This window comes from Bos grunniens, chromosome 8, assembly GCF_055505025.1.
Source record: "Bos grunniens cultivar Pamir isolate PY7600 chromosome 8, Bosgru_T2T1.0, whole genome shotgun sequence".
Classification (NCBI taxonomy): domain Eukaryota; kingdom Metazoa; phylum Chordata; class Mammalia; order Artiodactyla; family Bovidae; genus Bos; species Bos grunniens.
In genome coordinates this window covers 103863710-103876260 of record NC_141172.1, presented here as the reverse complement: position 1 = coordinate 103876260, position 12551 = coordinate 103863710, and the positions used below count along the sequence as shown (strand labels likewise).

General features: G+C 46.4%; 1 protein-coding gene across 12 annotated transcripts in view; it reads left to right on the top strand.

The window, feature by feature from the left end:
* The window catches only part of TNC (tenascin C), a 102388-nt gene that overhangs the window by 26009 nt on the left and 63828 nt on the right, over positions 1 to 12551 (top strand). For all 12 annotated transcript variants that reach the window (XM_086413904.1, XM_086413902.1, XM_086413903.1 and 9 more), the window contains exons 2-5: positions 4297 to 4890; positions 8340 to 9749; positions 10973 to 11236; positions 12358 to 12473. In XM_086413904.1, coding sequence (XP_086270030.1) covers positions 4434 to 4890; positions 8340 to 9749; positions 10973 to 11236; positions 12358 to 12473 — 2247 coding nt within the window. In that variant the 5' untranslated portion in view covers positions 4297 to 4433. The remainder of the gene's footprint in view (positions 1 to 4296; positions 4891 to 8339; positions 9750 to 10972; positions 11237 to 12357; positions 12474 to 12551) is intronic.

Sequence of the window (12551 nt, the reverse complement as noted above, 5' to 3'; positions counted from 1 at the left end):
ATAACCGCCTGTGGCTAGTGACCTCCATACTGCACAGTGCAGCTCTAGACCAGTGAACTCAAAGACTTTTCTTCCTCTTAACCCTTTTCTCTCATGAAGAAATCTTTAAGGTTTTGTTGTTGCTGTTGTCATTATTCTCCAGATGAATCATGCTTAAGAAGTTAACAGGAAAGAAGGCATCTAAAGAATCACCAGCACAATCACAAGAGTTAATCTGGCTCTAACATTTTCTTTTGATAAAAATAGAAAGCAGAGTATGATCCACGTGTGTATTTTTCTGCATTTAGCATATATGCCAAGACAGGTTACAGAGCATGGCAACCTGCATGGCTTGGATAGAGCACTTTGTCCTGGATGTGTGACCCCAAGAATCTATGTATTGAGCCAATACAAAGGCTGTGTGTCTTCCTGCAGTCCTCCTTGGCAAACATTGACAAATAGCTCCTTTAGTCTTTAGGCCATAGAAGACAGAACATAGATGACTTGACAGATGGGAGATAGATAAGAGTTTTAGGTATAGCATAGAGATATAGACTTAGGTATAGGTGTAGGTGTGGGTATAGATGTAGACATAAAGATGAAGATGTAGATGTATGGATATAAAGGTAGAGAGACAATCTCCCAGGACATATTCGCCTGGGAATTCTGAGAAAGAGAGCGCTTCACTTCACTGCAGAACCCATCCTTGCTTAAAAAACAAAAACAACACAAAGACAGACTTACATATGCCAAGATAGGATTTTCAAGAGTTGGAAAAAGAAAATCCTGGAAAAAAATGCTCACTGAAGTCCATATTGTTCACTACAAAAGCTCTCACTGCTGCCAAAGACTGTCCTGTTCCTTCTACACACAGCATCTCACACAGACTCCACAGCAGTCCTACAAGAACACTCCTAGCATGTTTTATTGATGCCATGACTCTGGCTTGCATTATAGCTAACAGTTTGTCCAAGGAAGTGGTTGAACAATGACTCAAACTCAAGGCAGTTTGTCTATATATCTGTGCTCTTCAACACTCTTCATCTTATATACCAGTGACCTGGAGTTTGCTACATTATCCAAAGCCCTTCTATTGGGTAATTCCAATTAGAAATGTATCTCTCAAGTCTTTTCTCTACATCTACATCTCTATTCCTGCTGGACTTGTGGACATAGCAGGAGAAGGAAAGGATGGGATGAACTGAGAAAGTAGCATTGACGTATATACACTATCATGTATAAAACAGAGAGCTAATGGGAAGCTGCTGTATAACACAGGGAGCCCAGCCTGGTGCTCTACGATGACCTAGAGTGGTGGGAGTCAGGCTCAAGAGGGAGTGGACACACACACACACACACACATATAGTTATGATTATTACTGATTTGAGTTGCTGTATGCAGAAACCAACACAACATTGTAAAACAGTTATCCTCCAATTTTAAAAATTTAGCAAAAGAAATGTATTTCTCCTATTGTGCTGAAGTTTGCCTTCTTATAACCAATCCTCCTCTCCTCCTGCAACGCACACACATACTGGCTTGTTCTGTCCTTTGAGGCCACAGGGGACGAGCCAGCTCCTGGTTCCCCAGGGTTTATACAGAGTGATCCTGTTCCTCTCCACCTTGGCTTTCTCAACTACCGAATAAATATGCACAGGTCTGCATTCTTTCCTCCTGAGAGATCTTTTCCAGACCTTCCATCACCTGATCCCTGCCTAGGAAGATAAGAAGTGCTTCTGCTTGCGCTTTCTAAAGACTCATTCTCTGATTTTAAAAGCCGTACTATCAGAACACGATCCTTCGTGTCTAATTATAGGTAACAAACTGCAACCTAAAGTAATTTTCCCCAGGTCTGTCCTCAGAGAAGGCATGAATCAGTCAGCTATCTGTATGAGAATATTTTACATTTTTAAAGGTTGTTATTTGCTTTGTATGTTTGCTTCTCTGGTGTAAATATTTCCAGTTCTAGTACATTTATCTTCATAAAGTTTACCCCCTTACACATCAGTGACTTCTGCAGCTCCTCTTTGATCTAGATCCAAGTTGCTGCTGGGCTTAGGACTGGATTCAATGAGGAGGTTAAACTGAAGCAAAAGTAGGCTATTAGCTTGGACTCGTGCTAGGTTTTGTTCCTCAGAGTACAAAAAAAATAGCAGCTATTTTTTAATGTGTGCCTACTATGGCCTCGATACCATTTTGGGTGTTTTCTGTGCAGATCTTTAATTCATAATTCCCTCTGGAAGGATTTCGATCCCTCATTGTACAAGTGAGGTCATGGTTTAGAGAGGATTAATAGCTTGCCCAGGCTTCCCAGGTGGCGCTAATGGTAAAGAACCCGCCCGCCAGTGCAGGAGACCTAAGAGACGCAGGTTCAATCCCTGAGTCGGGAAGATCCCCTGGAGAAGAAAATGGCAACCCACTACAGTATTCTTGCCTGGAGAACTCCATGGACAGAGGAGCCTGGTGGGCTGTAATCCATAGGGTCTCAAAGAGTAGGACACAACTGAAGTGACTGAGGATGGACGGACAAGTAGTTTGCCCAAGTCAGAGTTAGTGAGTGGCATTTGTTCTCTGGTATGTCTAGCTCCAAAGTCTAGACATTTTCCACCATGTTGAAGCTATAATGAGTCTTTCCTGAAGCGCAAAAATATCCCGTTGCCCTCAGACCACCAGGAGCCAATATGGGAAATACACAACCCTCAAGAATCACATTTCCTTCCTCCAAACAACAGAGCATTTGGCTTTGCCAGTGCACGTCTCTTACATACAGAGTGAGAAATCCTCACTCAGCCCATACTCTGGTCAGTATTTCCCTAGACTCGTTGCCTTTAAGTCTCAACCAACGATTCTAACAGCCTTTTAGATGGAAATTTAAGTCATTTAGCAACACACACAAAAGTCTTGGGTAAAAGTCCAAAAGCATTTCAAACTTGGCCCGTGGCCCTTCCTCATAAAAAAAAAAAAAAAAAAAAGGCAAAGAATTGATGGGAAGAGAGTGAGAAAGAAGGACTCTGTGGAAGGCTAAGAGAGTTCAAACAATTGCAATAGAATACCCAATCAATAAATATTTGTCCAGTAAACAACTAAGATGGGCTATGGTAGCTTGAAAGAAGACAACTTGCCAAGTTCTCCTCTTCATAATAATTTTCATCCAGTGGGCTTGCCTACATCAAAGATCCACAAATTCTTCTTAGGAGCCTAATTTGAATAATAAAGCATACTGACAGCCACCTTCTCTCCGTGTCCTCATACGGCCTTTCCTCTGTGCACAAGACAGAAAAGCCAAGTCAGAGAGAAATGTGGAGTCTCTTCCTCTTCTAAAGGACATCCTAATCTTCATCAGATTAGGATGCAGCCCTCATGACCTTCAATTAACCTTGATTACCTCCCTAAGAGCCTTATCTCCAAATATAGTCACACTGAGGGTTAAGGCTTCAGTTATGAGTTTGAGGGGAGGGGAAGAAAAAACACTCAGTAAGAATAGTTTAAGTACTTGTTGATTGCAGAAGACAGCAAGGGCTCATGGATACCATTTCTGAGTCATCTCTTGCCCTTGGTCATAGCTTGGATAACTGGTCCTGGAACATTCTGTCAAGTTCTTCTAAAAACCTGATATTTTAAAGTTTTAGAAATAAAAAGGAAGAGAAACTAAAGTTCAAAGATATAGAATATTGTTTCAACCGTCATATTACAAGATGTTAAGCTGGAATAAAAACTCAATTTGCCTTCTAAAGTCTTGGATTTTAACCTTTGCTTCCCACAGGAGAGGCAAACAGCAGATGGAGTTAATTTCAGACTGGAGAATCAATAATGAAGGGAGAAATTCCTCAACATCTATGCGACTGTGACCCTCACATCACTCAGTGTGCTCACTCAGCAAATATTGAAGGGATTCGGGAATATATGAGTGATTTCCTCAATGTTTTCACTTACATCATTACTTTGACTCTGATATTATGATCTTCACTGTACAGAAGTAAAATAAGACAAATAAAAGTTATATAACTCACCCAAAGGCCCAGAGTTAGGGCTTAGATCCAAACCACATCTGATCTGTCTTATTCCAAAGTTTTGTCCTTTCTCCTTTCTCCTTATATTTCCAAATACTGAATTCTGAGTAAAATCATTCCTTCATGATTGCAAAATTCTTTTAGAGACCATTTTATGACCACACTTCAGCACATACTGAAGGAATAAAAGGAGATCTTCAAACACAGGAAACAGAACATCAAAATTAACTAAGAACTGCAGATATTCAACAGACTCAATTAGCAACAGATACTAACAAGCTTTGGCTTTCCTTTGTTTACTCGTAGGAGAGGACTCCTTCAAGAAGATCAGGAGCAACTGATTTGGATTCTGCTCTCTGCTTCCGAATCTCCGATTCTACCTAAGAGTGAGATACCCTAGGACCACAAGCACCCTGAGACATTCAGCCAAACTCACCTCCACCATGGGGGTCATGACTCGGCTATGGGCAGGCCTCTTCCTAGCACTGCTTGCCCTTCCGGCCGAAGGTGGCGTCCTCAAGAAAGTCATCCGGCACAAGCAGCAGAGCGGGATGAACGTCACCCTGCCAGAGGAAAACCAGCCGGTGGTGTTCAATCACGTCTACAATATCAAGCTGCCCGTGGGGTCCCAGTGTTCGGTGGATCTGGAATCTGCCAGCGGGGAGAAAGACTTGGCCGCACCGTCAGAGCCCCGGGAAAGCTTCCAGGAGCACACGGTGGACGGGGAAAACCAGATCGTCTTCACTCACCGCATCAACATCCCCCGCCGGGCCTGTGGCTGTGCAGCTGCTCCTGATGTCAAGGAGCTTCTGAGCAGACTGGAGGAGCTGGAGAACCTGGTGTCTTCCCTGCGGGAACAGTGCACCTCGGGAGCGGGCTGCTGCCTGCAGTCTGCCGAAGGTAGGAGCTGGTGACGGGTCCAGCCCCTCACTGTATGGATGGGAGGAACGGTGAGCCAGGCAGGATTCTCAGTTGTTTCCAGAGTGGGTTCCCTGGGGAACCAGCCTCAGAAGGTGTTCATTCAAAAGAGATTTAATGGACCCACGACTGTGGAGAATGTAACCATATCTAATAGGCTCTGGGAGAGTCATGGTGACAAATGTTTCAGAGGAATTTTCAGGCCTCTGAGAAATCTTGCTTTGAAAAACCCTATCTTACTTTTAAGTACTAGTTTCTAAAACTAGGGCTTCCCTGGTGGCTCAGCTGATAAAGAATCCACCTGCAAGGCCAGAGACCTGGGTTTGATCCCTAGGTTGAGAAGATCCACTGGAGAAGGGAAAGGCTATCCACTCCAGTATTCTGGCCTGGAGAATTCCATGGACTGTATAGTCCATGGGGTCACAAAGAGTCAGACACGACTGAGCGACTTTCACTTCACTTCTAAAACTTCTTTGACAATGACATCTGCTCATGCCATACCCTGAAACCCTAATAATGTATTTTGAAATTTCTCACCCAAAGATCATTCTCTGAAAGGTAGTAATGTACCCCCATCACCCTGCTGTATAAATAAGGAAACTAAGGCCAAAAAGGAAGTTGGGATTCCCCAAGGTCCTGATCTAAGTGGCCAAGTTAGGACTTAAATGACAGTATTCCATACCCTGGTGTTCTCACAAAGTTACAACCTACAGTGATGTAAAATTTGGGGGAAATAGGAAAAAACGTTCCAGTTTAAAGGCAACAATGATGATGATCACATGTGAACTACGTCCTTTATATATTGGGTTGGCTTGTAGCCTACAGAAAACCCAAATGAACTTTTTGGCCAATTCAATACCAGGCACTATAATTCACTGTCTCATTTAATCCTCCCAACAACCCTTTGAGATAAAGTTTAATACCCCCATTCTACAGATCTAAGAAATGAGACTCAAAAAAAGTTAAGCAACTGGCACGAGAAGACACAAAGAGTGATGAGAAACAGGAGCTTTGGCGGTGCCTGTGTTTCCCAGAACTCTGCCTGTCTCCAGGTGCATCTTTTTTTTAAGGAATTTTGCCACTTTGGAATTCTGTCTTCATTTCCATTCCCTAAAGTTGATAAAAATACACGGGTCTCAACAACGCTAAATCAGAGGTGAAAATATCTATTTCTGCCACTCATAAAACAAGCAAACAAAATACTAGAAAGTATTTTGACAGATTATTTCAAGAGCAGCTCCAATCAAGAGCAACCCGAATCATCATAAATTGAGGCTACTGTAACTGCATGGACACCAGGCCCTTCTGCAGCGGTCAGGGCAACTTCAGCACTGAAGGCTGTGGCTGCATGTGGGAACCCAGCTGGAAAGGCTAATCAGCATAATAATAAGCCCTAATCATCATAAATTGAGAGTACCGTAGGACATCCTTTAGGTTTCCAAGGCAAAAAAAAAGTTTATGTACAAATTAGTTCATCTTCCACTTCTTTCAACCCCTAGTAAAATGCAGAGGGGATTTACAGAATAGGACTAATAGAACCCAAAGGAATTGCTTAAAAAACTCATTAATGTAGTGCTATCCATTAGAACTATGAGCCACTTATATAATTAATCATAACTTTTCCAGTAGTCATACTAATTAAATGAAAAAGGAACAGGTAAAATGATTTTAATCATTCATCCAATATAAGTAAATAATCTTTCAGCTTGGAAACTATACAAAAATTATTAATGGATATTTTACATTCTTTTCCTGTATGCTTTCTTTGAAATCCAGAGTGTTTCTAGTTCACATTTAGAGCACATCAAAATTTAGGCTCAGTTCAGTTCAGTTCACTTCAGTCACTCAGTCATGTCCGACTCTTTGTGACCCCATGAATTGCACCACGCCAGGCCTCCCTGTCCATCACCAACTCCCGGAGTTCACCCAGACTCACGTCCATCGAGTCAGTGATGCCATCCAGCCATCTCATCCTCTGTCATCCCCTTCTCCTCCTGCCCCCAACCCCTCCCAGCATCAGTCTTTTCCAATGAGTCAACTCTTTGCATGAGGTGGCCAAAGTACTGGAGTTTCAGCTCAGGCTAGCCACAGTTTAATGGTTTAGAGGCCAAATGTGTCTAACAGCTACCATACTAGATGACATAGTTTTAGATTCTCACTTTTCAAGCCAACTTTTTTCTTAAAATTTACTTCCTTCCGGCTGTCAGGAAGGAGATACAATGTATTAATGCAACTGTATTTAGATGCAGATAAAATGGAGCAAGTTTTTTTTGTTTCTTTCCCTTGATTGCATGGAGGCCATACCGCCCACTGCTGCAACTTCAGCCAAGACATTGTGGGAAAAGATGGATGCACATGAGCTCTGTGGGGGCTGAGTCTAACGGAAAGCTGTCCTAGCAGAATCAGAAAGCCACTACTTAGCTGCCTCATTTCAGTTACTGAAAATTTAGAAAACTTTGGTCACCTAAGCACATATACCGACTTAAGTGAACCAAGACCCTCTGCAAGAGGAAATCAGAATCAGCACAACGGTGGGTCCTTAATGTCCTCATTTAACCCAATCGACCCCAGGTGAGTGGGCCATGGGTCCCACCTGACGGATGGAGAATCTGAGCTCCAGAGTGTCTAAGTCATTTTGCAAATGCGGCACAGTTATTGAATCAAGGCATCAGAACTGAGTTCAGTTCAACAATTATTTCTTGGTGAAACACTTATTTTCTTACATGGCTAACCTTGGCTAACTATGGGAGAAGTAAAAACACAGCCCAGCAAGATGCATTCCACAGGCAATGGTTCGTAACCCTTGGAGTCACAGGAATACCTGAAAATCTGATGAAAACGAGTCTTCTCCCCAGGGATGGAACACACACACACACACACACACACACACACACACACACACACACACACACACGTACACACACAATTTCAGAGAGTATAGCTTAAGAATGCCTGCCTAGTGCCATTGGTTGTGAAAGTGTTAGTCACTCAGTCATGTCCAACTCTTTGCAACTGTATGGACTGTAGCCTACCAGGCTCTTCTGTCCGTGGAATTCTCCAGGCCAGAATACTGGAGTGGCTTGCCATTCCCTTTCTCCAGGGGATCTTCCTGATCCAGGTATCGAACCCAGGTCTCCTGCATTGCAGGCAGATCCTTTACTATCTGAGCCACCAGGGAAACCCAAAATAGAAGACCAGCCCAAGGTGGGGCTCCAACCCATGACCCTGAGATTAAGAGTCTCATGCTCTTAACAGACTGAGCTAGCCAGGCAGCCTCACCTGATTCCACACAATAACCAATTGATTTTCAAGCCAGACGGAGCCTGAGAGGCCACCTTGCTCTAATGGAATTTGAATCTGGGTTTTGTGGGTAGAAGCCAAGAAAGTGAGCTGCCCCTGCTCAGAGAGAGACTCTGTTCTCTTCCCTGCAGGCCGCGTGGACACCAGGCCCTTCTGCAGCGGCAGGGGCAACTTCAGCACAGAAGGCTGCGGTTGCGTGTGTGAACCCGGCTGGAAAGGCCCCAACTGCTCTGAGCCCGAGTGCCCAGGCAACTGTCACCTGCATGGCCAGTGTCTGGACGGCCAGTGCGTGTGCCACGAGGGCTTCACCGGCGAGGACTGCGGCCAGCTGGCCTGTCCCAGCGACTGCAACGACCAGGGCAAGTGCGTGGACGGGGCCTGCGTCTGCTTTGAAGGCTACTCCGGGCTCGACTGCAGCCAGGAGACATGCCCGGTGCCCTGCAGCGAGGAGCACGGCCGCTGCGTGGACGGCCGCTGCGTGTGCCAGGAGGGCTTCGCGGGAGAGGACTGCAGGGAGCCCCTGTGTCTGCACAACTGCCACGGCCGCGGGCGCTGTGTGGAGAATGAGTGTGTGTGCGACGAGGGCTTCACGGGTGACGACTGCGGGGAACTCGTCTGCCCCAACGACTGCTTTGACCGCGGCCACTGCCTCAACGGCACCTGCTCCTGCGACGAGGGCTTCACGGGCGAGGACTGCGGCCAGCTCGCCTGTCCCCACGCCTGCCACGGCCACGGCCGCTGTGATGAAGGCCAGTGCGTGTGCGACGAGGGCTTTGCGGGCCCAGACTGCAGCGAGCGGCGCTGCCCCTCCGACTGCCATGAGCGCGGCCGCTGCGTGGACGGGCGTTGCGAGTGCAATGATGGCTTCACCGGCGCAGACTGCGGAGAGCTGCAGTGTCCCCGCGACTGCAGCGGCCATGGACGCTGCGTGAACGGGCAGTGCGTGTGCGACGAGGGCTACACTGGTGAGGACTGCGGGCAGCGGCGGTGCCCCTCCGACTGCCACGGCCGTGGGCGCTGCGTGGACGGGCGCTGTGAGTGCCAGCCTGGCTTCCAGGGTGATGACTGCGGCGAGATGAGCTGCCCGCACGATTGCCACCAGCACGGGCGCTGCGTGAACGGCATGTGTGTGTGTGACGACGCCTACACGGGCGAGGACTGCCGCGAACTCCGCTGCCCCGGGGACTGCAGCCAGCGCGGCCGCTGCGTGGACGGGCGCTGCGTGTGCGAGGACGGCTTCGCCGGCCCCGACTGCGCGGACCTCGCCTGTCCTGGCAACTGCCACGGCCGCGGGCGCTGCGTGGACGGCCAGTGCGTGTGCCTCGAGGGCTTCACCGGGCCCGACTGCGCGCAGCGCAGGTGTCCCGGCGACTGTCACGGCCAGGGCCGCTGCGTGGACGGCCAGTGCGTGTGCCATGAGGGCTTCACCGGACCCGACTGTGCACAGCGCTCCTGTCCCAACGACTGCAGCAACTGGGGGCAATGCGTCTCTGGCCGCTGCGTTTGCAATGAGGGATACACCGGGGAAGACTGCTCCCAGGGTGAGTAGCAGCCTCCAGCGAACTGGCGTCAGGTACTGGCACGTGCTGTAGATCTCTGTGTTACCCTAAACACACAAGCACACACAGAAGCACACGCTCTTTGAAGGAGCCCTGGTCTCTCACCCTGGTGTCTCAGAGCTTCCATTTGGGGGTCAGAGGCTCAGAGAGGTTCTGGAATTGTCCCAAGGACACACAGCTTATAGATCACACAGCTGGTACCTGAATCTGGGTAACTCCTCTATACTGAGTTTCATAACCGGTGCCCGAGATAAGGTAGATGAAATGATTATCTACCTTTTGCTAAACATCAACCTTCTTTCCTACTCTACACACTGACATGTAAAACTGATATGACATCATAAACTAAATCCCTCTATTTGGATGGAGTTAAAATTCAACTCAATTGAATGGACAGTGAGATTACATAAAACAAACTATTTTAAACGCATGCTCAGCTAAAGACCAATGTTGATCACCTATGAAGCAGACTTGTCTCTTAAATCATCTTTTTGTTGCTGTCCTTGATCCCAAGGACTCTGAGTGCCTTAGAGGAGTATTAGCCCAGCAGTTAGCACAGGGCATGTATTCAAGTCAAGAGAAACACACAAAGACCAATAATGTTCGTGTTTAATGAGGGTCTTTGTACTTCCCTTATCCACCATATATACTTGTAATGGAGAATATCAGCTTGATTAAAGCCATCAGCACATGAGAATAAACACGTGGCTCTGTGTGTGACATGGCCAAGCCAGGGAGGCCTGTATGGAAGGAACACCAGTCTGGCAGGGAGAAGTAAGTTCCAAATCTGATGAGTCAGCGAAGTAGAGCAAGTCCCACTCACCTCTAAGAAAAGGAAAGAGTTGGACTAGATGAGCCTACAACACCCTTCAAGGGCTAAGGATATATGACTTGAAGTTCAGAGCAGAAAGCCAAGCTCAGGCTGCACTTTCTCCTGCAGATGGCCTGAATCTGAACTAAGGTCCAAAGAATAGAAACAAGTTGAAAGCCACACTGCAGACCTGGAACTTGACCCTGAAGGCAAGGGGTGGCCCCCAAAAGTTTTGAAGATGAGACACAGTAGACTGGACCTGTCTCTTCCCCTGCCAATCACAGAGGCCCCAAATCTCCTTAAATGCAGACTCATCAAGTACGCCCCTGCTGTGACCCATAGAGTGTGTTACTGACACCATCTGACCCAAGCTGTCCTTCCTTTTTCCTGCCAGTGTCCCCTCCCAAAGACCTTGTCGTGACAGAAGTGACGGAAGAGACCGTAAACCTGGCCTGGGACAATGAGATGCGGGTCACGGAGTACCTCATCGTGTACACACCCACCCACGAGGATGGCCTGGAAATGCAGTTCCGGGTCCCTGGAGACCAGACGTCCGCCACCATCCGGGAGCTGGAGCCTGGAGTGGAGTACTTCATCCGTGTGTTCGCCATCCTGGAGAACAAGAAGAGCATTCCAGTCAGCGCCAGGGTGGCCACATGTGAGTGCACAGAACCCCTCTTGGCAGTCTCAACTGCCCCCTGCCTGCCCAGTGCATAACCCACCCCCACCGGCATGTTACTGCCTCACCTTTGCCCCACAGGCCAGTGGCTGACTTCATACAGTTATACCAGCTAAAACTCTGGAATCCAGTGACGTCCACTGAATTAAAAAAAAAAAAAGTTGAAATATAGTTGATTTACAATGTTGATTTCTGCCATATGGCAAAGTGATTCAGCTATACACACATACACACACATATATATATATACATTTTTTTACAGCTTACTGAATATTTTTAAAGACACTCATCACATGCTAACTCCTATAACTCACAATAACCCTGTGAGACAGGAGCTATTGCTAACCCATTTTACAGATGAGGAAACTGAGACCCCCAAATGGCTAAGCCTCTTGTTCCAAACCAAACAGTTAATAAGTGGTCGAGATGGAATTTGAACCCTGGCAGTCTTAAATACTCTGTTCTACTGTTACTTTTCTGTGGAACTCACTGTACAAATATTTAAAATATACAAAAGTAGAAACATTAAGTTTCAAGTTATTCTTCCTTTAAGAGTTCAACATCAGAAAAATTACCTCCACTCTTAAAAAGCAAGTTGTGGTTAGAAATTGGTCCTTTTTTGCTTCCTAAGAATAACCTTGGCAGCTTTTTATTAAACTTGTGCTTCAGGCCAGGAACCATGGCTAGCAGTCATTGTGGAATACATCATTTAGTCTCAAAACATTCCCCAGGGGCAGGCATACTTACCCTCCTTCTCTTGGGTGAAGAAACTAAGGTTCAGGACATTGTGTTCAACTCAACCAAGCACACAAAAGTTGTAATGATCGAGCTTATGATCATTACATACAATCAGCCCATATGTCTGATTCTAACATCTATGTTCATATTAAGTTTAAGCATATGAAATTACAAATATTCAATCATATGGCTGGCCCTTATATTAATTTTCATGATGCCTCAAAGTCAACAGCATCCCAGAAGAACCCTTAAAAAGACTCCAGCTCTGACGATCAGCCCCGTGGGGTTTGGTGGAATGATGTCTGTCCCTCCCCATCACACAAGGACTCATTCTTACCTCCTCTCTGTGCTCTTCCTGACAGACCTGCCTACACCTGAAGGTCTAAAATTCAAGTCCATCAAGGAGACATCTGTGGAAGTGGAGTGGGATCCTCTGGACATTGCTTTTGAAACATGGGAGGTCATCTTCCGGAATATGGTAAGGAGCACAGAAGAGAAGCAGGCATGTTCGTCCATGAGAACCAGAAAGATGCTCATGGGGTTCTGCAGACTTTTC